The sequence below is a fragment of the Hypanus sabinus genome, chromosome 6, assembly GCF_030144855.1.
Source record: "Hypanus sabinus isolate sHypSab1 chromosome 6, sHypSab1.hap1, whole genome shotgun sequence".
NCBI lineage: Eukaryota > Metazoa > Chordata > Chondrichthyes > Myliobatiformes > Dasyatidae > Hypanus > Hypanus sabinus.
The window spans coordinates 28678808-28705086 of record NC_082711.1 but is presented as its reverse complement, the minus strand read 5'-3'; the positions used below and the strand labels follow the sequence as shown (position 1 = coordinate 28705086).

At 42.1% G+C, this 26279-nt stretch overlaps 1 protein-coding gene across 2 annotated transcripts in view; it reads left to right on the top strand.

Annotated features, from left to right (window-relative positions):
- ptprn2 (protein tyrosine phosphatase receptor type N2) overlaps window positions 1-26279 on the top strand; it is a 1015920-nt gene that overhangs the window by 342186 nt on the left and 647455 nt on the right. For both annotated transcript variants that reach the window (XM_059971881.1, XM_059971880.1), the window contains exon 4: window positions 3250-3358. In XM_059971881.1, coding sequence (XP_059827864.1) covers window positions 3250-3358 — 109 coding nt within the window. The remainder of the gene's footprint in view (window positions 1-3249; window positions 3359-26279) is intronic.

Genomic DNA, 26279 nt, shown 5'->3' with positions numbered 1-26279 from the left:
TTTCAAAATTTTGCGAAAATGCAAATATAGTTGAAGCATACATATGAAACTAAGGTTAGGAGCATGACATAAGACTATAAGACACAGGAGCAGAATTAGTCTATTCAACCCATCGATCAATTGATCATGGCTGATTTAATTACCCTCTCAACCCATTCTCCTGCCTTCTCCCCATATCCTTTGACACACTTACTAAATAAGGGTTAACCTCTGCTTTACAACTGTCTGTAGCAATGAATTCCACCCTCTGTCTAAAGAAATTCCTCCTCTAAACTGGCAACCTCCTCAGAGTCTGGCCCTATGGTCCGAGACTCTCCCACTATTAGAAGCGTCCTCTCCATGTCCACTCTATCTAGGCCTTTCAATATTTGGTAGGTTTCAAAAAGATCACCCCTTGTTCTTCTAAATTCCAGCAAGTATATGCCCAGAGCCATCAAATGCTGCTCCTATGTTAACCTTTTCATCCCTGGGATAATTCTCGCAAACTTCCTCTGGACGTGGCATCCCGTTGGTCCAAAGAGGCCTCTGGTGTCCTGTGACGAGAATGGCTTCTGGCAAGCTGGGCAGTCAAACATATTGAGGAGTTTGGAAAGACCAGAAAATGGTGTTAAAAATGTAACCAATATTTAAAATTCTGTAAAAACTCAAATATAGTTGAAGTATTCACACAAAATTAAGACTTGGAACATAACATAATTAATAAAGTTGTCAAAAATGTACCACAGAAGAATATTTTATACTTTTAAGATACATTGAACTTTGAAACTCAGAAATTTAACTTAAAACTTTCACAGCATATTCAGCAGTGATACCTACTGGTCAGTGCCTGGTAAAAAGTTTTTCCTGATGCACTGATCCTGGAGATTACACAGGGAAAAGGCTGCAGATCACTACAGCCTGCTGGAGTCATAACCAGTTCCCATGTTTAGCTCTGTATGGTTCAGAAGTCGTACAGTGTATGGGCCATGAATGCAGGCAATTTAACTGCTACTGTAACAAATAGGTTACCGTAATAAATACTGGGAAACAAAATGAAAGCTCATTCATCATCTTAATAGATACCCTGACATCTATTCAGCGAGGTATCTGAAAGTCCGGATTTTTATGATCTCTTACTAATTATTCCAAACATTTGTCACCTTATTTATTTATTGCAACATGGTGCAGAACAGGCCCTTTCTGGCCTTTCAAGTCGTGCTGCTAGCAACCCCCAATTTAACCCTAGCCTAATCATGGGACAATTTACAATGACCAATTAACCTACCAGTTGGAATATCTTTAGACTGTGGAAGGAAACTAGGGAACCTGGAGGAAACCCACTTGGTCATGGGGAGAACATGCAAACTCCTCACAGAAAGTGGCGGGAATTGAAATCTGGGTCACCAGTACTGTAAAGTGTTGTGCTAACCACTACACTACCGTGCCAGCCAGGTAGAGCAGTTCTCTCACACCCCCACTCACCTCCATCCTGAGCCCAATATACAGTATCTTTAATAGGTAGAGAGCACATTTAAGAGACGTCTGGACTGGTTCATAGATAGCAAAATTTTAGAGGGAGTTGGGCCATGGGCAGGCAAATAGTATTAGAATAGAAAAGTGTCTTGCTTGGCCTGTAATTTTGGGCTGAAGGACCTGTTTCCATGCCGTGAATCTATAATTCCATAAACTATGAATCTATAAAATCATGACAATCAAGAGCAGAAATAGGGCAAGTTGCCTTTCAGTGTTGATCTTATTAACAAGGTAGTTCCAGTGAACCATTGGCTCAAGTCCCCGATATTAGAATTAAATAACCAGGTAGCTACATCCTGCCAGAATCTTGGTCATCGGGGTGAGAATCAGAGTGAACTGATAACACGAGTGAGTGATGTTTGCTGTCATAGACTGCAACATGCTCAAGGATAGGGAGGGATCTTCCTCACAACTAGGAATAAACCACGTGTCAGTTCCTATGATGACACAGGTCTGCCTCAGCACCACCTGGCTTCCCCCTTTAAATTGTCTGGTGAGCAGATCTTCCCCTTTGAATAATCAATGGGCCCGCTGCTGCTGAACCCAGCTTGTGTCTCACATCCATGCCTCCATTCACATCTTGTGTTCATTCTTCCTCTTGATTGCTGCCACTAGCCTTGTTATGACACTTAACAGTGATGGCCAAGCCGCCTCCAGAAGTCTCGGTAGGGTAGCTACTATGGACCTTTTGTGAGGCAGAGTGATAACAAAATTGAAGTTGTTGCCCACAGACCATCCAGAGGGCCTTTGTTTAGCTTAGGTGGCCAAAGATCTTGCCTGTGTTCCTGTCCGATGGTCAGATGTTTAAATGTAGTTGAATGGTATTTAAGTAGTTAAATAAACTATATATTGGATAGAATCATAGTTATGTACCAGAGAACAGGCCATTCGACCAAACTCGTCCGTCCTGAACAAACTCCCATGTAAACTGTGTTTGGCACATATTCCTTGAAGCCTAGGAACAAAATATCCAGCAGATGCTATAAATCTTGAGCAACACACATAAAATACTGGAAGAACTCAGCAGATCAGGCAAAAAATTAATAGTTGACATTTTGGGCTGATACCATTCATTGGGACTAGATGACAAAGGGCATCAGGTCAAAACATCGACTGTTTATTCCCTCTATAGATGCTGCCCAACCTATTGAGTTCCTCCAGTGTTTTGTCTGTGTATCCCTCCAAGCTTGTGTTAATGTAATGCTTAAAATATTTAGAAGGCAGGTACATAGATAGACAAGGCTTAGAGGGGCACAGTCAAAATTCTGGTGAATGTCAAGGCAGCACAGCGGTTAGCGCAATCACTTCATAATGTGAGCAATCACCATTTGGAGTTCAATTCTGGCCATTACCTATAAAGAGAATGTACTTTCTCACTGTGACCATGTGAGTTTCCTCCAGGTGCCCTGGTTTCCTCCCACATTCCAAAGAAGTATGGTTAAGGTTAGGGTTAGGATTGGGGGTTATGGACACTCTGTGTCAGTGCCAGAAGCGTAGTGACACTTACGGGCTGCCCCCGGCACCATCCTTGGACTTTGTTGGCCGTCGATGAAAAACGACCTATTTCTCTATATATTTCAATGTTGTAAGTAAAGCTAATCATTTCATTAAAGCTTAAAAAAAGCTCAGCCTCTTTTCAGAAACAAGCCTAAAATTAGGAAAGTAATGTTTGGCGCTGGTAGAAAAGGGGCAGGCTAATTATATTTTCAATTCATTTCTGCTCTTTATTCCTGACAGGTCTAATGTGGCATGACGAAGCTACACAGCAGGTAATTGCTAAAGAGCTTTCCAATCTCCACCCGACCCGTCAACTGCATCCTGAAGCTGGTTCACCAGATAGTTTGAGGTGAGATTCGAAGTGCTGGATTGCTGTGATATTGCTGAAAGCCTGTCCTCTGCAGGGCCTCCCATGAGTTCCAAACCAGTTGGTAGTAAGTAACTATGAAGGCAATCTGAGTTTCATTTAGACCACTCAGCACAAGCAGGGGCATTTCTGGGAAGGTGCAACCAAATTGAAGGGGGTGGGGGGGGGCACCATATACACTCACTTATTAGGTACACCTGCTCATGAATGCAAATATCTAATCAACCAATCACGTGGCAGCAACTCAGTGCTTAAAAGCATGCGGGCATGGTCAAGAGGTTCAGTTGTTCGCCAAACACCAGAATGGGCAAGAAATCCGATCCAAGTGACTCTCACCGTGGAATGATTGTCCGTGCAGACGGGGTGGTTTGAGTATCTCAGAAACTGCTGATCTCCTGGGATTTTCACACACAATGCTCTGGAGTTTACAGAGGATGGTGCAAGAAACAAAAAAAAAAATCCAGTGAGTGGCAGCTCTGTGGGGAAAATGCATTTTTAAAAAGGGAGGTCAGAGAAGAATTGCCAGACTGGCTCAAGCTGACAGGGAGTTGACAGTAACTCAATTAACTATAGAGTATGTGTTGCAACAGGGCCGTGCAGAAGAACATCTCTAAATGCACAACATGTCGAACCTTGAAGTGGATGGGCTGCAGCAGCAGAAGATCGTGATCATACTTAAGTGGCCACATTATTAGGCACTGGAAGAGGTACCTAATAAAGTGGCCACTGAGTGTAGATATTGATAGAGAAAGAGTTCCAAGAATGAAAGCACATACATTTCTTTGTTAGCTCTGAAATTCACCAAGTGGATATTAATTCTATTCCCTCCCTCATTATTCCTTTCTCGCTGAACCTTCTGCCTACACATTCTGAATATGTTTGATTGCATTAACAGTGCAACTAGCCCGCCTACATCAAACACGAGATAAAATATTTTCCACAAACCTGTGTAAAGGCAAGTTAAGTTTAAGAAATGTAGTAATACTTTCTGGAGGTGATGATGGATTGAAAAGGTGGGGGAACAGATAAAGCACTTTCGGACGTTTTGGGATCAGCTTTCTTCTCTCCCGCCATCAGAAAGGTGAATGAACTCATGAAGACTATCTCACTATTTTGCTCTCTTTTTGCACCACTTCTTTATGTGTTTATATATGTTAATGCAACCTGTAGTTTTTTTTACATATTGCACAATACTGCTGCCACAAAACAACAAATTTCACAACACGTCAGTGATAGTAAACTTGATTCTGGTTCTGAGATGCATGAATGACTAGATGATTGTATGGGTTTACAGACGGCTTTCAAAAAAGTTTCATGTTAAAGAACTGCTGGATAAACTTATGGTGCATGCAGAAATAGAGAAGCATTGAGTTTGGGTAAAGGCTCCTCAGACTGGAAAAACCCCCCAGAAAATGCTGGAAATACTTGGCATGTTAGGCAGCATCTGTGGAGAGAGAAACAGTAAGTGATCATTCCTCAGAATTGGGAATGGAAGTGGGTCATCTACTGTATCCAGTGTTCCTGATGTTTTCTCCTGTTCATCAGTCAGACCCGACCTAGATGGGGAGACCGCTTTGCCGAGCATCTACGCTGTGTCCGATAGAAAAAGCGGGTCTCCCAGTGGCCACCCATTTTAATTCCACTTCCCATTGTCATTTTGAAATGTCAGTCCATGGCCTCCCGTACTGTCGCAATGAGGCCACACTCAGATTGGAGGAGCAACACCTTATATTCCCTATGGGTAGCCTCCAATCTGATGGCATGAACATTGATTTCTTGAACTTCCAGTAATGCCCTCCAACCCCCTCTCCTTCACTATTCCCCATTCCCATTTCTGTCTCTCACCTTATCTCCTTGCCAGCACATCACTTCACTCTGGTGCTCCTCCCACAGAGGAAGAAGTTCTCAGATGGCAGGGGTAGACAACCGGGTCTGACAAAGGAAGTTAAGGACTGCTGTTATGTACCTGTAACAGTTTAAATGAACCAGCAGCAATAGACCACACCTGGAGTCTGGTTTTCAATAGTAAAACCTCTATCTTTATTAGTATCTACTTAATATAACAACTTAAACAAGAATAATCAAAAGTTAACAATGTTATGAGTATACATGCAGTGGCATGCAAAAGTTTGGGCACCCCTGTTCAAAATTTCTGTTAATGTGAATAGCTAAGCGAGTGAAAGATGACTTGATTTCCAAAAGACATAAAGCTAAAGATGACACATTTCTTTAATATTTTAAGCAAGATTACTTTTTTATTTCCATCTTTTACAGTTTCAAAATAACAAAAAAGGAAAAGGGCCCGAAGCAGAAGTTTGGGCACCCTGCATGGTCAGTACTTAGTAACACTCCCTTTGGCAAGTATCATAGCTTGTAAACACTTTCTGTAGCCAGCTAAGAGTCTTTCAATTCTTGTTTGGGAGATTTTCTCCCATCCTTTTTTGCAAAAGGCTTCTAGTTCTGTGAGATTCTTGGGCTGTCTTGCATGTTCTTTTGAGGTCAATCCACAGATTTTCGATGATGTCAGGGGACTGTGAGGCCCAGGGCAAAACCTTCAGCTTGCACCTCTTGAGGCACTCCATTGTGGATTTTGAGGTTGTTTTGGATCATCATCCTGTTGTAGAAGCCATCCTCTTTTCATCTTCAGCTTTTTTTACAGACGGTGTGATGTTTGCTTCCAGAATTTGCTGATATTTAATTGATTTCATTCTTCCCTCTACCAGTGAAATGTTCCCTGTGCCACTGGCTGCAACACAAGCCCAAAGCATGATCGATCCACCCCCATGCTTAACAGAATTTTTTCATGAAATTCTGCACCCTTTTTTCTCCAAACATACCTTTGGCTCATTGCTGCAAAAAAGTTCTATTTTAACTTCATCAGTCCACAGAACTTGTTTCTAAAATGTATCAGGCTTGTTTAGATGTTCCTTTGCAAACTTCTGATGCTGAATTTTGGCCTCATGAGCAAAGGTATGTTTGGAGAAAAAAGGGTGCAGAGTTTCATGAAAAGTACATCTTTCCAACTGTTAAGCAGGGGGGTGGATCGATCATGCTTTGGGCTTGTGTTACAGCCAGTGGCACGGGGAACATTTCACTAGTAGAGGGAAGAATGAATTCAGTTAAATATCAGCAAATTCTGGAAGCAAACATCACACCGTCTGTAAAAAAGCTGAAGATGCAAAGAGGATGGCTTCTACAACAGGATAATGATCCTAAACACACCTCAAAATCCACAATGACTACCTCAGGAGGCGCAAGCTGAAGGTTTTGCCATGGCCCTCACAGTCCCCGACCTAAACATCATCGAAAATCTATGGATAGACCGCAAAGGAACATGCAAGACAGCCCAAGAATCTCACAGAGCTAGAAGCCTTTTGCAAGGAAGAATGGGCAAAAATCCCCCAAACAAGAATTGGAAGTCTCTAGCTGGCTGCAGAGAGCATTTACAAGCTGTGATACTTGCCAAAGGGGGTGTTACTAAGTACTGACCATGCAGGGTGCCCAAACTTTTGATTCGGGCCTTTTTCCTTTTTTGTTATTTTGGAACTGCAAAAGATGGAAATAAAAAAGTAATCTTGCTTAAAATATTAAAGAAGTGTGTCATCTTTAACTTTATGCCTTTTTGAAATCAGGTCATCTTTCACTCGCTTAGCTATTCACAGTAACAGAAATTTTGACCAGGGGTGTCCAAACTTTTGCATGTGTAAATATAACTCCCAAATTATTTAGCTGGGGGGACTACAGACTTAAAATCTTGAGATGGTGAGGTATGAAAGTTCAGTTCATCCACAGATTAAATGATGTGAGAGAGATATTTGTAATCCAAGGTGAATGTCAAGAGAAGGCATTTATGTCGTATTCCACAGGTTCCATGGTGGTAAAACAGGATAGCAATCACCGTAGGTTTTATCTGTCGTCATTCCAAATCCAGTTATGAATTATCACCAATAGTAGCTTATCACAGGGGTACCATCTTTGAAAGGAACTCCCACCCAGGCAAGGGTTAACACATTCCACAAGGTCGCCCCAATCACACAACGTGATAGCCACTTATTGATGTGCTGGGTCGATGCTCAACCCACCCCTGTGAGCACTCGAAAGTTCCAACCAGTGACCCCTGTCGCTGGCTTCCTTCCATTGCCCGACTCCAGCTGTGACTGACTGTGTGTGAGTGACTGTCCTTGATTAAATCAAAACAAGATCAAAACAAATTGCGGAGTTAAATAGTTCTGCCCTCTATCTCTCTTAGTAAGAATCAAACAGGAGCCAAGAAAGCCGGCAGCTGACGTCACTCAGGCACTCTCCCTTAAATTGACAGTCCACAGCAAGATAAACCTAGGGGTTCATCACAGTGCATCAAAGCCAAGGAAAAGGCATATCAGATGGAATTACATCTTTAAAAAATGGTGATATGGGGTCAGAGAATGTTGAATCTTTGTGGGTGGAGTTAAAAAATTGCAAGGGTAAAAAAAACATGTTGGGAATCATATGTAGGCCTCCAAATAGTAGCTAAGATGTGGGGCTGAGATTGCAAAGGGAGCTGGAAAAAGCATGTAATAAGTATAATGACACAATTGTAATGGGGGACTTCAATATGCAAGGATGATCAGCCATGATTACAGTGAATGGCGGTGCTGGCTCGAAAGACTGAATGGCCTACTGCACCTATTGTCTGTTGTAACTCATGTAAACAAGGGGCCTATTTCCATTCTTAAGGGCACTAAATCTGCACAGTCAATTATCGATATTTATCAGATTGCACACTCACAGCATGGGCTGGATAAACTGCAACAGCAAATTTGTGGTTGACACCAAGATTGGGGGCGTAGCAGGCAGCAAGGAAGTCTGTCAAGAGCCTGCAATAGAGTTGGGACTAACTGGAAAAAATAGGCTGAAAAATGGCAAATGGAATTTAATGCGGGTACGTGTGAGCTGTTGTACTTTGGGAGGGCCAACCAGGGTAGGTTTTACACAATGAATGGTTGGGCACTGAGGAGTGCTGCAGAACAGAAGGATCTGGGAGCACAGGTCCATAACTCCTTGAAAGTGGCATCACAAGTAGATAGGGTCACAAAGAGAAAGTTTGGCCCTTTGACCTTCATAAAGCAAATTATTGAGTACAGGAGTCGGGAAGTTATGTTGAGGTTGCATACAGTAAGATGTTAGTGAGGCCTAATTTCAAGTGTTGTGTACAGTTCAGGTCACCTACCTACAGGGAAGATAATAAGATTGAAAGAGTGCAGAGAAAATTGATCAAGGATTTTGCTGGGACTTGAGGATCTGAGTCATAGGGAAAGGTTGAATAGGTTAGAACTTTTATTTTCTGCACTGTAGGGCAGTGGTCCCCAACCTCCGGGCTGCAGACCGATACCAGGCAGCGAAGAATGCCGGGGTACATCGGTAGCCGGGATGCACCCAGCACATCTTTAAGAAAAAAGCCGAAATAAACAAGCTAATTAATTAGGTGCTGCCTGGCAAGTGCCAATGTCGGCCCAGATCAGAGGTGATTGCCGATTGCGTAGAGGAGGTGGAATCGGTAATCACCTCAGATCTAGGCCGAAATTTACGTGCCGGGCGGCACCTAATTAATTAGCTTGCTTATTTTGGTTTTTTCTTAAAGATGTGCTGGGTGCATCCCGGCTACCGCTGCACCCCTGAATGCTTCGCAGCCCAGAGGTTGGGGACCACTGCCATAGGGGAATAAATGAAGATTTGACAGAGTTATATAAAATTATGAATGGTACAGATAGGGTAAATGGAAGTAGGTCTTATCCACTGAGGTTGGGTGTATATAGAACTAGAAGTCATGGGTTAAGGGTAAAAGGTGAAATGTTGAAGGGGAAATGAGGGGGAACTTCTTCGCAGAGGATGATGAGAGTGCAGAGTGAACTGCCATTTGAAGTGGTGGATGCGGGTTCAAATTTAAGAGAAGTTTGGATGGGAGAGCTATGATCCAGGTGTTGGTCAATGGGACTAAGAGCAGTAGTTCGGCAAAAAACTAGATGGTCTGAAGGGCCTGTTTCTATGCTGTAGTGCTCAATGACTCTAGGTCAAAACATTTCCCCAGTTCAACAAATGTAATTAGAATGTATGCAAGTAAAATGCAATCACACTTTAAGATAATAAATTCAAGAGTATTTCAGAGGCACACCACGAAATATTCCTTTTTAGCGATAAGGACAATTTGGGCAAACTTGGGTTGTTTCCTCCTGAGTGTTTGAGGCTGATGGGAGACCAGATAGAAGCTGGTAAAATAATCAAAGGCAAACCCAGGTTGAAAGCTTGGGCCATTTTCTCAGGGTGGAAATGTCAAATACTACAGGGAATAGGTTTAATGTAAGAGGGGTAAGTTTACAGGAGATGCGCATAGCAAGATTTTTTACACTGAATAGTAGATGACCAGTATATGGAGCCTGGAGAAGAGCTGGAAGCAGATACAATAGAGACATTTAAGGGGCGTTTGCAGTTAGTGGATGGGTATAGAGCTGCGTGCAGGCAAATGGGCTTTGTAGGAGTTGACATCATTGTCAGCACAGATATTATGGGCTGAAGGGTTTGCCCCTGTTCTGTACTGTTCTATGTTCCATATACCTCTGCAGTAATTCCCAATCGTTACCTCTACGGTTCCTCAAACAGTTAAATTCTGTGCAACGTTTTGAACATATTCTGATTTGCGAACAAAAAACTGTTTGGCATAAACATGAAAGAAATTATACCATTAAAAATTGAAGAACAGTTAAGTCCCATATGGGGAACTTAATCAATCTTGATGTTAAGTTTCTTTGGAAACAAGGAGGGAATATAAACTAGTTCCATTATAATTTCATCCATTCGCATTCACGTTTGACAGATAATAATCAGAAGCCATTTCATCTTTGGTTCTGATTTAAGCTTGTCTGCCCCTATTGGATTCAGCTATGTCATTCTGTGTGAGACTTCCTATTTCTTGTCCCTACCTATTTCTTGTCAGCTACTTCTCATTTATCATCTTTCTGAAGGCTGAGACACAAAATTATTTTTCAGCAATTGCAGTTTCTTTTCTGTTTCCAGTAGGAGTGATAATTCTTCTTGAGCCTATAAATTTGTTTAAATAATAATTCTAAGCTGTGATTTATTTTCCACTGAGAGGCTCAAGAGTATTTGAAACTCAAAAGGCAGTGGAAGTAGGCTTCGAATATTTTTAACCAAAATAGATAGATAGATTGTAAAATATTAGAATACGGTGAACATTTTGGGCCCTTTATCTAAGAAAGGATGTGCTAGTATTGGCACAGGTCCAGAGAAGGTTCACAAGAGTGATACAGGGAATGAAAGGGTTAACATGTGAGGGGTGTTTGATGGCCCTGGACCTGTTACTCACTGGAGTTTAGAAGGATGAGGGGAAATGTCATTGAAAGCCCTGGGTCATTGAAAGGCCTAGATAAAGTGGTTGTGGAGAGGAAGCTTTCTGTAGTGGAGAAGCCTACAATCAGAGGGTACAGCATCAGAATACAAGGACACCCCTTTAGAACAGAGATGAGGAGAAATTTCTTTATCCAGGGGGCAGTGAATCTGTGGAAACTATTGCCGCAGACTGCTGTGCTGTGGGTATATTTAAAGTGGAATTTGATAGGTTCTTGATTAGTAAGGGTGTCCTAGGTTATGGAGATAAGACAGGAGAATGGAGTTGAGAGGGATAATAAATTAGCCATGATGGAATGATGCAGCAATATTCAATGGAACAAGTTGAATAATTCTGCTCCTATCTCATTTTGGAGAGGGAGGGAGAGCAGCCGGATATCTTGGTACATATTAGTGGCAATGACATAGAAGGAAAAGCAATGAGGTCCTGAAGAGAGAATTTAGACAGCTAGATAGAAAGCTGAGAAGCAGGACCTCCTGGGTGGTAATTTCTGGATTCCTACCTGTGCCACATGCCAGTGAGGATAGAAACAGGATGATTTGGCAGATAAATGTGTGGCTAATAAGCTAGTGCAGGGGGCAGGGCTTCAGGTTCTTGGACCATTGAGATCTCTTCTGGGGGGAGGTATGACCTGTCCAAAAGTGACGGGTTGAATCTGAACCCAAAGGGGACAAATATTCTCACAGGCAGGTTTGTTAGAGCTGTTGGTGAGGGTTTAAACTAATTTGGCAGGGGGGTGGGAACCAGAGTGAAGGGACTCAGGGTAGGACTGATGGTAAAAAGGTAAAGATAGCGTGCGGTCAGACTGTCAGGGAGGGCAGGCAGGTGATGGGACTTAGTTGCAGCCAACAGGCTGAGTATCAAAACATTAGGGATGCAGAATCAGAAAGGATTGCAAATACGATACTCAAGGTGCTGTATCTAAATGCACATAGTATAAGAAAGAAGGTGGATGATCTTGTTGCACAATTACAGATTGCCAGGTCTGATGTTGTGGCCATCACTGAATCATGGCTGAAGGATGGTTGTAGTTGGGAGCTGCATGTCTAAGGTTACATGTTGTATGGAAGGGATAGGAAGGTAGGCAGAGGGGATGGTGTGACTCTACTGTTAAAGAATGGCATCAAATCAGTAGAAAGATGTGTCATTGGATTGGAAGATGTTGAATCCTTGTGGGTTGAGTTAAGAAAATGCAAGGGTAAAAGCACCATGATGGCAGTTATAAACAGGCCTCCCAACAGTCTGGGAGGTGGACCACAGATTAAAACAGGAAATGGAAAAGGCAAGTCAAAAGGGCAATGTTATGGTAGTCATGGGAGATTTTCACATGCAGGTCGATTGCGAAAATCAGGTTGGTAGTTGATCTCAAGAGGGTGAATTTTTGAATTCCTTAGAGATGACTTTTTAGAGCAGTTTGTCGTTGAGTCTACTTGGGGATCAGCTATACTGGATTGGGTGTTATGTAATGAACTGGAGGCAATTAGAGAGCTTAAGGTAAAAGTACTCTTAGGAACCAGGGACCTCAGCAGAGCAGTAATAGCATGTATTTCTAGGTAAAATGAGGAAAGTGCAGGATATATGTATTCCAAAAATAAAGCAATACTCAAATGGTAAAATAGTACAACCATGGCTGACAAGAGAAGTCAAAACTATTGTAAAAGCAAAAGAAAGGGCATACAACAAAGCAAAACCTAGTGAGAAGATAGAGGATTGGGAAGTTTTTAAAAACCTACAGAAAGCAACTAAAATAATCATTAGAAGGGAAAGATGAAAGCAAGCTAGCAAATAATATCAAAGGGTTAGTAAAAGCTTTTTCAAGTATGTTAAAAATAAAAGAGAAATGAGAGTGGATATAGGACCGCTAGAAAATGAGGCAGGAGAAATAATAAAGGAAGACAAGGAGATGTCTGATGAACGAACGGATTATTTTGCATCAGTCTTCACTGTGGAAGACACTAGCAGTGTGCCTGATGTTGTAGTGTGTGAAGGAAGTGGGTGCAGTTACTATAATAAGAGAGAAGGTGCTCAAAAAGCTGAAAGATCTAATGGTACATAAGTCACCTGGACCAGATGAACTGTACCCTCGGGTTCTGAAAGAGGTAGCATTAGAGATTTTGGTGGCATTAGAAATGATCTTTCAAAAATCATTGGACTCTGGCCCATGGTGCCAAAGAACTGGAAAATTGTAAATGCCACTCCACTCTTTAAGAAAGGATGAAGGCAGCAGAAAGGAAATTATAGACCAATTAGCCTGACCTCAGTGGTTGGGAAGATATTAGAGTCAATTGTTAAGGATGTGGTAATAGAATACTTGGTGACACAGGACAAGATAGTACAAAGTCACCATGGTTTCCTTCAGGGAAAATCCTGCCTGATGAACCTGTTGGAATTCTTTGAGGAGATTACAAGTAGGATAGATAAAGGGGATGTTGAATATTTGGATTTTCAGAAGGACTTTGACAAGGTGCCACACATGAGGCTGTTTACCAAGTTCAGAGCCCATGGTACTACAGGAAAGTTACTAACATGGTTAGAGCATTGGCTTATTGGTAGGGGGCAGCGAGTGTGAATAAAAGGATTCTTTTCTGGTTGGCTGCCAGTGACTAGTGGTGTTCCACAGGGGTCGGTGTTGGGACTGTTTCTTTTTATGCTGTAAATAAATTATTTTGATAATGGAACAGATGGCTTTGTTGCCAGATTTGCAGATGATATGAAGATTGGTGGAGTGATAGGTTGTGTTGAGGAAACAGGTAAGATGCAAGAGAATTAGACAGATGGAGAGAATGGGCAAGAAAATGGCAAATAAAATATAATGTTGGAAAATGCATGGTCATGCTCTTTATTAGTAGAAATAAATGTGCGGACTATTTTCTAAACGGGGAGAAAATCCAGAAATCTGAAATGGAGAGAGACTTGGGGGTTCTTGTGCAGAACACCCTAAAGGTTAACTTGCCAGTTGAGTGGGTGGTGAGGAATGCAAATGCCATGTTAGCATTCATTTCAAGAGGTCTAGAATACAAAAGCAAGGATGTGATGCTGGGGCTTTACAAGGCACTGGTGAGGCCTCACCTTGAGTATTGTGAACAGTTTTGTGCCCCTCATCTTAGAAAAGAAGTGCAGGCTTTGGAGAGGGTCCTGAGGAGGTTCACGCGGATGACTCCAGGAATGAAAGGGTTATCATATGAGAAACTTTTAATGGCTCTGGGTCTGTACTCGCAGGAATTTAGAGGGATGGGGGGGATCTCAGTGAAACCTTTCGAATGTTGAAAGACCTATACAGAGTAGATGTGGAAAAGATGTTTCCCGTGGTGGGAGAGTCTAGGACAAGAGGGCATAGCCTCAGGTTAGAGGGCCCCCTTTCAAAACAGAGATGCAGAGAAATTTCTTTAGCCAAAGGGTGGTGAATTTGTGAAGTTTGCTACCATATGCAGCTGTGGAAGCCAAGTCATTGGATGTATTTAAGGCAGAGATTGATAGGTTTTTGATTGGACATGGCATCAATGGTTACGGAGAGAAGGCTGGGAACTGGGGTTGAGGAGAAAAAAATGGATCGGACATGATTGAAGGGCGGCGTAGACTCGATGGGCCAGATGGCCTAGTTCTGCTCTGATGTCTTAAGGCCTTATGCCATCTGGTCTTATACTAAGAAAAGGGTGTAAGACTATTGAGGTAGGTGGGTGGGAGTGCAGAGCTGCAGAACAACCGTGATCTTGCTCAGTGGCCAAGAGGCTATGTAGCCCTACTGCAGTTCCTAATCTGTACGTCATGTAACTCAGTGTGGTTACTGGCTCGATCTTTATTCTTTGTAGCCAGTATCAGTCTGTGCCCTCAAAAATGAACTGAAAGAAAATAAATTACAGGACTATGGGAAAGGGGCGGGGGTGGGAGGATAGAGTTCAGATTTAGAATATTAATGCCCTTTGAGTCTGCTTTAATTTAGTTTGCTTATCAGAATCAGGTTTAATATTATTGGCTCACAATGGCGTAGCTGATCAACAGCGAAGTCCTGCAGACAGTTCACAAAACTACTTATTTTTAAAAAAATACTTTTACTGTTGTGTGCGATTGGAGCCTTAGTCTACATTTTGATAATGTGTCTTTGGGCTGACTGAGTGATCTGGTGCTTTTGCTGCATTTGAGGGAATCCGGTGTGGTTGAGAGCAAGGTTCAGAACAGAGTATGTGGCCTAATGGAGTACGAATAAATGATCGGCTGTAATGCTTGCCGATTAAAGCATCGAGTAAGACTGAAATCAACAAGGACGAGAGCAGCGGGCAAGCAGGTGCTCGGTGCCATCTGCCTGCACGTGACTGGTCTTCCTCTCAGTCACTGTTGTTGGAAGAAGTTGCTGGAGTCTTGGGTCTTGGGCAGGGTTTAATCAGCGTGCTTCGTAGATTGGGCTCATTTTTAGAGTACTCTGCAGTTCACGTTATTTGTGTTTTGGTTAAAATTTTTTATTGCTAGATTGTGCAATTTTGATCAGGGCACTTCAACACGGACTGTCTGCAGCCTGCAGTTAATGAACGACTCAGTGCTAAATTGAACTGAACTTGACCGCACTGAACATTCCAAGACTGTTTAATATTCTGTGTGCTACTTGCTCGTTTTTTTTTTTCCGTTTACACGATTTGTTCTTTTTCTCATGCATAGGGTGTTCGATGTTCTTCTTTGAATGGATTCCATGCTGATTCTTTGTTTCTTGGCTGCTGGTAGAGAGAAGAATCGCAGGGTTGTGTACTGTATGCATACTTTGATAATAAATGTACTTGTTGTTGAGGCCTCTGTCGGTCAGAGTTGACCATGGATATTGCGTCCTAGCTGTCTAGATACACAAGCTTGGGCAGTACAATATGAAGAGCAAGCTGTTGCCCATGCAGCAAGCTCCCCTTTCTCCGCATCTGATGAACCCAAAGGAATGGCAGAGACCAGTTTGGTACCAGCAGCATTGCCGGAGTTACCAGACAGCATTGGACTCAATGTAGAGCTGCCTTAGAGATTCTAGCTCCAGATTTTACCCTCGGGTATTACCCCTGAAGCCTTCCCCATGAGTGTGTTTAGCTCCAAGGCAGCGGAGGTTTGAGATCAGAGTTTTCCTTCTCATAGATGAACTTCCAACCATGGCTGACAAGCCCCATCTGTCTGAAGTGACTGGTTTTATTGTGCCAGTAACCCGCCTTTGCCCCTTCTCCCGTCAGTAGAAATGGTTCTGCCAGGCTTAGTAGCTAAGCCATACATAAAGGCCAGAAGCTGGACTTGGGTGTCAGAGGTAATTTGAGGTGCACATCATTGGGAGCATTTAATAGAGCCTGTCCCCATTACCACCCCGGCTATAACAACCTTAAGGAATCAAATGTACTTAGAATTTTAGGAATTTGTTGTTTTCTGGTAGCAGTACAAAATACTATAAATTACAATTAGAAATATAAAATACATATAAGGAAAAACTCAATTAAATAAATGGTGCAAAAAGAGAAATCTGACCATGGGTGAGAAGTAGCTGCTTCTAAAAGCTTGTGAGTGTGTCTTCAGGCTCCTGCATCTCCTCCAATGGTAGCAATATGAAGAGGGCACATCCTGGGTGATGGGAATCCTTAATGATGGATGTCGAATGTATTAATACTTAGTTTATGTATCATTGTAACAGTTCTACGGTACTGCGCAAAAGTCTTAGTCACATACTGTACATACATAAAGCAAGGCTAATGACTTTTGTACAGTACTCTGTCAATGTAGAGTGGAGAGTAAGTTTGTAAATCTGGCAGAACCAGAGTGTTGGGAATGGTGAGGGCGGAATACTGCGGGAGGTGTGTGGGACAGGTGGTAGAGAAGGACTGCCAGGGGCTGGGGGGTGTGGTGCATGTGTGGACACACCCAGCCCTGAGACACCAGGCAAGGTTATTTAATTGAAAACAATTGGTTTATTGATCATTACAGCTTCCTGATCCATCCCTTCTTCCTTCCCCTTTTCCCAACCATGATTCCCCTTTCCCTGACCCCTGCCACTCTCAGTCCACAATAGAGAACCATATCAGAATCAAGTTTATCATCACTTATATAATTTTTTTGTGGCAGCAATACAGTGCAACACATATAATTACTACAGTACCGTACAACAGTATTAGGGTGTGTGTGTGTGTGTATATATATATATATATATATATATATAGGAAAATGTGAGTAAATTTTGTCACAATGATTGTTGAGTGGTTTTCCTTGTCGAGTTATGGGAAAAATTAATTGTGTTTCTATAAGGGACAGACTAGACATTTTGCTACTTCTATGTAAGATGATCAAACTTGGTGAAGGTACCAACATGTGATGCTGTACGTCTCTTCTGTTGCATGTTCCACCTACCAAACCTTCTTAGCTGACTGTCAAGAGACTAGATGAATGTCTTGATTCTGTCTCACCACAATCCTGTCTCTAGAGAAGACAAGAGCCGCTTGAAACATTAAGAAATAGACACAGTGCAAGTCCAAATGGCCCCTTGAGCCTTCTCTGCCATTAACTCAAATCTACAACCAACCTCTCACCTGGATTTGTCCAGAAATTATCATCATACTCTTGTAAGCCGCGCATTTGGCTTTCTATACTAGAGCTCTGCAGAGTCATTGCATCAACCCATTCACTCTCTACCCCTCTCTTTCTGTACCCTTGCTGACACTGAATTCTAGAACATTACTGCTCTCAGTGCAAATAAAATGTTTCCTCATTTCCTCTTTGCATCCTTTGTCTAAAATGTCAAACCTTGAACCATTCATAACTAGGAATGGCATCTCACTATCAGTCCTGGCTAAGTGTCAGGGTCCGGTCCGGTCCGGAATCCGCGTGCCGGGTCTCGATCCGGTCCGAGGGCTCCGGACTCCGGATCCTGCAGTTGCCCCTCCCGTCACCCGTGAACTAGTTAGGACCCTCCTGGCTCAAGGAGGCACACCTGTGACTCATTGAGCTGCAGGTATTTATAAGGGGCCTTGGGACTTGGACCAGGCGGGTGGTCGTTTTGTTCTGTTTCCCGTTTCTCCGCTGGCTCCGAACCCTTCTCTGCATTCTGTTATCCTGCCCGGGCTCAGATCTACTCCTCATCATGCTTCTCTGCCCCATACCAGTACTGCCAGGTTGGTCCTCTCCCCCCACCTTTCTTCCCATGCGCTGGTCCTGCTTCTCCGCTCGTTTGTTTTGTTCGCATGGTTGCGCTGTCTGCCGACCTTTCCCAATTTTCCTGCTATCATGGCTGTTGTGTTGGTCACCCTGGACCTATGCCTGTTCCTACCCCTTGCCTCCATCGGGCGGGTCTGGCCGACGCGCCGCTGCCCGGCGGTGGTTCTGCCCGTTCCTATCCCTTGCCTCCGTCGAGCAGGCCCGGCCGGTCTGCTGCTGCCCAGTGGGGGTTCTGCCCCATCCTCCTCTTCCGCCCGAACCCTGGGATTGTGCCCCACAACCGCCTAGGGGTCCGCGTTGTGCCCAGGCCACCGGTGTTTCCGCCTGGGAGACAGCCCACCCAGGGAGGGCTCTCCTCTGCCCCGTCCTCCTCTTCTGCCCGAACCCTGGGATTGTGCCCCACACCTGCCTAGGGGTCCACGTCGTGCCCAGGCCTCCGGTGTTTCTGCCTGGGAGACGGCCCTACCCGGGATATATGCGGCCTGCCCAGGGAGGGCTCTCTGCCAGCTTATCTAACCACCTAGACCTGTCTGCCAGCCTGCCTGAAACCCGGGGACCTGTCTACCTGCCTGCCTGCCTGAACCCCGGGGACCTGTCTACCTGCCTGCCTGAACCCTGGGAGTCTGTCTACCTGAACTCAAACTCAGGAAGCCCGCTCCATTCTGCCTGCCTGAACTCCGGGAGCCCGCTCCGCTCTGCCTGCCTGACACTCTATCTACTTGAACACCAGCTCTACCCTTAAGTGCCATGGCATCCCCATCCTGTCCTCCCCCTAGTACTTCAGTGTCTGCGTCCTGCGTTTGGGTCCATTCGGCTCCGTTCCTGACACTAAGCCCTGCATGATTGGGTTCAACTCTGCCATATCCCTTGACCTTCATAGACACAAGGGATTCAGCAGATGTTGGAAATCTTGAACAACGCACTCAAAATGCTGGAGGAACTCAGCAGATGAGACAGCATCAATGGAATGTCGATCGTTTATTTACCTCTGTAGATGCTGCTTCATGAGTTAGATCATAAGACCATAAGATATAGGGGAAGAACTACACCATTCGGCCCATCAACTCTGCTCTGCCGTTTCATCATGGCTGATCTATTATCCCTCTCAACCCCATTCTCCTGCCTTTTCCACGTAAGCTTTGATGTTATGACCATTCCAGAATCCCATCGATCTCCATTGAAAATGTACCCAATAACTTGGCTGTGACAATGAATTCCACAGATTCACCACCATCTGGCTAAATATATTCCTCTTCAGCTCTGTTCTAAAGGGATGTCCTAATCTGAGGCTGTGCCACCTGGCCTCTGGCTCTGGACTTTCCAACTACTGGAAATACCCTCCGTACCTAAGCCTTTCAAGAGTCAGAGGGCTTCATCCACCATTTTGCGTGTGCTGTTCTGAACCTTCATTAGCTTTAGGAGAACAATCCTTGATTCTGAAGACTAATTTTATCACTAAACTCCCTACAGCACAATACAGTCGCCTCAGCCCACAATGCTGTGCGGAATATGCACTTACTTTACAAACTACCTTGGGTTACCCAGAGCCCTCTATTTTTCTGAGCCCCATGTATCTATCCAAGAGTCTCTTAAAAGACACTTGTGTCTCCTTGAACTCCCATAGTCTTTCTGGTGAAGCTACTCCCATTGTACCATTGGGTAGGGGGTTCCAGGATTTAGACCCAGTGCCAATCAAGATATATTTCTAAGTCAGGATGGTTTGTTTCCTGGAGGAGAATACATAGTTAGTTGTATTCCTCAGTGCTTGCTGCTGTTGTAACTCTTATTGCAGTGGTGGTAGGTTTGGAAGCTGCTCTGACAGCACATAGTACATGGATAGGAGAGGTTTAGAAGGCTATGGGCCAAACATGGGCAGGTGGCACTAGCTGTCTGGGAAACACAGTTAGCATGGATGAAGTTGTTGTGAAGTGAACAAAGTTACCATAGAAACACTGAAGCTAGTGGATTATAAAAATGGCAGCTTAAGTCACTAGCTCCTTCGGAAAAATGCGTATTAAGCCCTGTTAACCCATCAAGTATAATATTTTTTGAAAAATATTTGAACTGAAAAGAGGGGCAAGAATGGGGAAAAGGAATGGAAATAAAAAAAGCGACACTGCGGAGCCTGCGGCCTAGAGGAGTGCAACGAGCGGCTCTCCTACCCGACTGCATGCTAACGAGGCGGATGCTGGGCCTCGCTCAGGTGAAGTGGCGAATATCTTCAAAATCCTGAAAGAAATACTGGAGGTCCAGAAAGATATAAAGCAGCAGCTCCGTGATATTAAGTCAGAGCTCGCCAGTGTCAATCAAAAAATAGCAGTGGCAGAGACTCGAATTGAGAAGGTGGAAGATCGCATTCAAAACGTGGAACAGATACTGAGTAAGACAATAAAAATATTACATCACCAAGAAGGTAAACTGCTTGACTTGGAGGGAAGATCACGACCGAAAAATATCAGAATCTACAATGTTCCCGAAGGAGCGGAGGGCTCGTCTATGACGGAATTTGTCAGAAAGTTACTGTGGGACGCGCTGAAACTTCCCTCGGTTATGGAGCTGTAAGTCAAAAGAGCCCACTGCGCGCTTGTCCCGAAACCTACCTGGCATAGAAAGCCACGCTCAATAATAATTAAATTCCTTCAGTACAGCACCAAGGTGGAGATTCTACGAAGGGTCTGGGGTAAGAAGAGAGTGTTTTTCAATGATAAATGAATATATTTCGACCAAGATTACCCCACTGCGGTCCTGCAGAAACTCAAAGAATACTCTGAAGTAAAGCGAGTACTAAAGCAAAACGAGGTTAGATTTCAAACTCCGTACCCTGCTAAACTTCGAGTGTATTATGACAACGGGACACGGTTGTACCAGACAGTGGAAGAGGCGACTACAGACATGAAGACCAGAGGGTTGTCCGTCAGCATGACCAAAACGAGGGAAAACCTGGCTGAGAAATTATCCTGCTCCACTTGGGGAAATAATGCGAGAATTGAGAAGGCAGGAGATGGGAGGATGCCGAGAGAAATATATCAGGAAGAGACCAGGAGTTTCCCAAAGACAGTCCTCACGCCCTTCAGAAGAGCCATAAGGTTTGGCTAACTTTAAAAAAAGTTGAAAAGCTAAACGGAAGCAAAAGTACATGGTGATATACCTATCTTGAGAAATACTTACTATAATGTGGATTTTATATTCCTTAGTTGTTATTCTTTATTCATTCACTTACTCCTTTTTCCCCACCAAAATGAGAATATATATATGTGCATATATGTGTATGTATGTAGTGTGTGTATATATATATTTGTGGGTGTATATATGTATATATAGGAGGAGTACACAGGGAAATCTTCTCTGTGTAATGGATTTGTTCACTGACTTTTATGAATACTGCAATGGGAGCCCTCAACTCACAAGTAGAAGGGGTTATCCCCCATAGCTAGACATTTCCTCTAGCTCAATGCAGGATCATCTACTAGAGACCTCAGCCTTGGAATCACACGTTTGTTTCCTTTTTTGTTATTATTTGCATTTCTTGGTTCTTACTTGTTCAGAGAGTAGATCGATTAAGTTTTATTCTAATTTCAATGATACATTAATGGATAAATACAGATGGCTAAGGACAAGGTAAAATTCATTATTTTAATGTCAATGGGCTATTAAATCCAATCAAATGTAAGAGAATTTTATCCAAAATGAAAAAAAAAGAACAAGCCCATGTAGTATATTTACAGGAAACTCATTTAAGTGATAATGAGCGTAAAAAATGAAAGAGAATGGGCTTCACTAATCTGTTTTTCTCCTCATATAAATCAGGACATAGGAGAGGAGTTGCTATTCTTATCTCAAGTAAGCTAAATTTTGAAAAAGTATTCGAAATGGGAGATAAAGAGGGCAGATATATTCTGGTAAGGGGGAATATATAGACAGAAGTTCAGTTACTCTATTGAAGTTCAGTTACACCCCCCCCCCAGAAAGTGATATTGGTTTCTTTCAGAAAATTACTGATATTATGGTAACGGAAACAGAAGGTCTCCATAATGTGGGGGAGAATTAAATTTACAATTACAACCAAACTTAGACTCTTCCAATAGAAAAACCTATGAAACAAAATCTTTACATAAGAAAGTTAATACGCTTTTTGAGGATGTTGGTTTAATTGATATATGGAGGGACTTTTTCCCTGACAGAAGGGATTACACTCATTATTCTGCTCCACATTCTGTATATGCAAGAATAGACTATTTCATAACATTTGGAAAAGACAAAGACAAAATAAACACCTGTGGAATTGGGACAATAGATGTAAGTGACCATGCACCTATATATTTATCTGTTGATTTTGACCTACAACCAAAGAATACTATTTGGAAACTAAATTCAAGTCTACTCAATGATCCGTACTTTAAGGAACAAATTAAAAAAGAAATTGGTCTCTACTTAGAAGTTAATGATAATGGAGATGTTTCACCTCCCAATTTATGGGATACTCTGAAGGTGGTCTTAAGAGGGAAAATTATAGCAATATCTTCATATAAGAAAAAAATAAGGAATAAAACATTAGAGGAATTACAAAATAGGCTGAAGGAACTAGAGAAAAAAACACAAATTGAATTTGGCACAGGATACATTAGGGGAAATTAAAAGAATTAGGAATGAAATAAATAGTTTGGCTACGCAAGAAATCAGGAAAAACTGAATGTTTCTGAAACAGAGACATTATGAAAGTGGATCGAAATCTATGAAAATACTGATGTGGAAACTGAAAAAAAGATATTAGAATTAGGGACCCAAGAACAAAAACGATAAAAAATAAGCTAAGTGAAATTCAAGAAACTTTTGAAGTGTTTTACAAAACTCTATATTCCAAAGTTCCAGGGGCAAGCATAATCTAAATTGACACATTCTTGAATTCTCTAGAGTTACCCACCTAAGTGAAGAACAAAATAGAATGATGACTGCTGACATAACTGAAGTTGAATTAAAAGCTGCAATTAGTAGGCTTAAGTTAAGCAAGTCACCAGGATCAGATGGGTATACAAAGAATATACAAAGCAGAGTGGTACAAAGAATTTAAAAATGAGTTAATCCCTGTTTTACTCCCCACACTGAACTGGGCTCTAAAAAAGGCACAAATGCCACCCAGTTGGAAGGAAGCGATAATCTCAGCTATACCGAAAGAAGGCAAAGATAAAATAGAATGCGGGACATTTAGACCAATATCCGTTCTTAATGTAGATTATAGATTATTTACCTCCATCGTGGCCAAACGATTAGAGAAGTTTCTACCCATTTTGATACGTAATGATCAGACAGGTTTTATACGACAACGCCAGACACAAGACAATGTATGAAGGACACTTCACATTATGGATCATATACAAAAAAATAAAATCGAAGCAATAGTGATAAGTGTGGACGCTGAAAAAGCATTTGATTCGGTTATTTGGAATTTTCTTTACAGAGTTTTACATAGATTTGGTTTCCAAGACACAATTATTAAAACTATACAGACACTATATGACAATCCTACTGCTAGGATTAAAATCAATGGATATTTATCAAATAGTCTTACCTTAGAAAGGGGCACGAGACAGGGTTGTGCAAGGTCACCACTACTCTTCGCGCTATATCTGGAACCATTAGCTCAATACATCAGACAAAATGAAGATATCAGGGGAATTACTATTAAAGGGACAGATCATAAATTGGCTTGTTATGCGGATGACATTTTGATCTAGCTAGAGCAACCAACATACCCTTTGCCTAAATTGATGCAATCCTTTGAACAATATGGTCAATTATCAGGATACAAGATCAACATAGATAAAACCCAATTACTTTCATATTACTATAGCCCACCAAGAGAAATTGAAAGTCGGTACCCCTGGGCATGGCACACAGAGTCTTTCAAATATTTGGGCATCATTATGCCAAAAGATTTGGCCAAATTATCAGAATGTAATTATCAGCCTTTATATAAAAAAATTAAGGAAGATGTGGCAGGATGGAACCTGATTCAATTTTTCAGTCTCAGTTCAAGGATTGAGTCTACTAAAATGAATATACTGCCCAGACTGTTATATCTCTTTCAGACCATACCTATAGAGATTAATCAAAATCAATTCAATGAATGGAACAAGATGCTATCAAGGTATATTTGGCAGTGTAAAAGGCCTAGAGTTCATCTCAAAACTTTGCAATTAGCAAAGGAAAAGGGTGGATGGGGCCGACCTTCTCTTAGAGATTATTATTTTGCAGCACAGTTGAGAACTGTGATATGTTGGTGCAACCCATCATATGACGCTCAATGGAAAATCATTGAGGAGTGGGTACTTTCCATCCCCATACAAGCAATTTTGGCTGATAACAATCTGCAAAGGTACATAAATACTATTGATAACCCATGGGTGAAATTGACTCTTAAAATATGGAAAACTACTATAAAAGAATGTAATCTAGAGGGAGATAATTGCAATTCTTAAATGGTGTGCATATGACTCTGATTTTACACCAAATAAATTGGATGCTAGATTTAAGGACTGGACAGCTAAAGGAATAACAGTTCTTTGCAACATAATGAAAGAAGGAACACTGTTCAGTTTTGAAATGCTTAAAGAGAAACACTTAATAGAAAAACAAGGTTTCTATTGGTATTTACAGATGCGACTATGTTAATAAGACCCTTAAAAATGTAACCAAGGCAAGTACATGCTTTATAGAGCTCTTTAGAAAAGCATTTAATTCAGATAATGTTAGTAGAATCATTTCAAGCATGTATAAGGGGTTGTCAAATCTTAAAACACATTCGACTTCATACATTAAAACAAATTGGGAGAAGGAAGGAGGGATAGTTATATCTGAGGAAGAATGGACAACGATATGGAGGTATCAATGGAAGTGTACCAGTTCACAGAAATGGAGGGAGTTTGGATGGAAAAAACTTGATAAGGTATTTTATTACACCCTCTCAGAAATCCCATTATGATAGTTACCTCCCTATTTGCTGGAGAAATTGTGGAAAGCAAAATGCAAATCATTATCATATTTTTTTGGATTGCTCTGTTATTAAAAACTATGTGAGGGGGATACACAATGCCCTACAAGACATCTTTAAATGTGAAATACCCTTAGAGAGTAAGACCATATATTTTGGATATATACCTCAAGAATAGTTGAAAAGAGATAAATATTTAATGAATATACTGTTGGTGGCTGGTAAAAAGACTCTTACTAGGAAATGGTTATCATAGGAGAGCCCAACTTTAAGTACATGTGTAGTGTTCTCGCTCGGGTGTAATGGAACGCCGAGCTAAACACTGAGTTAAACCTTTGTCAATAATGACAGGATCACAGTAAGATTAACCGTTTACTGTTCACTCTTCCACATTGACGTATGGTGAAAACTGTTGATAAAACAATACAAGATTTGTACAGCATTTGTTTCCTTCTTGATATTACAATTACATCGTAAATACTTGCAAAAGTAAAACTACAACAACTACGTTACATTAAAGTGCAGCATACAGTCAGAATCTACCTATGCCATTGACTGCTTTAAATACACTTCAACGCAAACTCTCCGCAACTCTTTAACTAATGAAAACATAAACATTATCGACCGTCGTTACTTTTAACAGGATTGGCGTTAACATTTTAATTCAACATATCGATTATCTCATAACTCACAACATTGCTTTCACAATGTTCCTGGTGCGTAGAGTGAAAACTTTGTTGCTGCTGTGCTCACAAATGTCTCGACCCCCACCTTCCCGTTTCTCCAAACCGGTATTTTCCCACAGGACGTGGCGAAACTGGATGTGACGTCGTCGCATGCCGCGATCTCTCACAGACAACTTTAAACAATCCTAACTTTAACTAGAATGCTAACAAACGAATTACTAAGCGAAAATATTATAGACTAAATAACTGGCATAAAGGCAGCACACTCCCCGCTTGACCTTCGTAAGGTCACAATGAACATAATACAAACTTTAGCCTCTAATCAGTCCTTAGGTAGAAGTAGAATGACTTCTGTAACAGGCCTTTGGTATATTTTCACATCACCTTGGTCGGTAGTTTTCAACTCAACCTTCCTGACATGTCCGTCCCTGCTAGGGAATGTGGTGAGACCAGGACCAATTTGCCAGAGCCTGGACCTGTCTCCACTGCTTTAAGTACAAATCCTTATCAGAGAAGTCCCCTGGTGGAGGGGGAGCTCCTGCCTTCTGCATAAGGAGCATTGATGGCGAGAGTATGAAGGGGTTTTCCAGGTCAGAAGACACGGGTAGGAATGGTCATGCATTTATAATGGCTGTGACCTCTGCCATTAGCATGCACAGTACCTCGTGG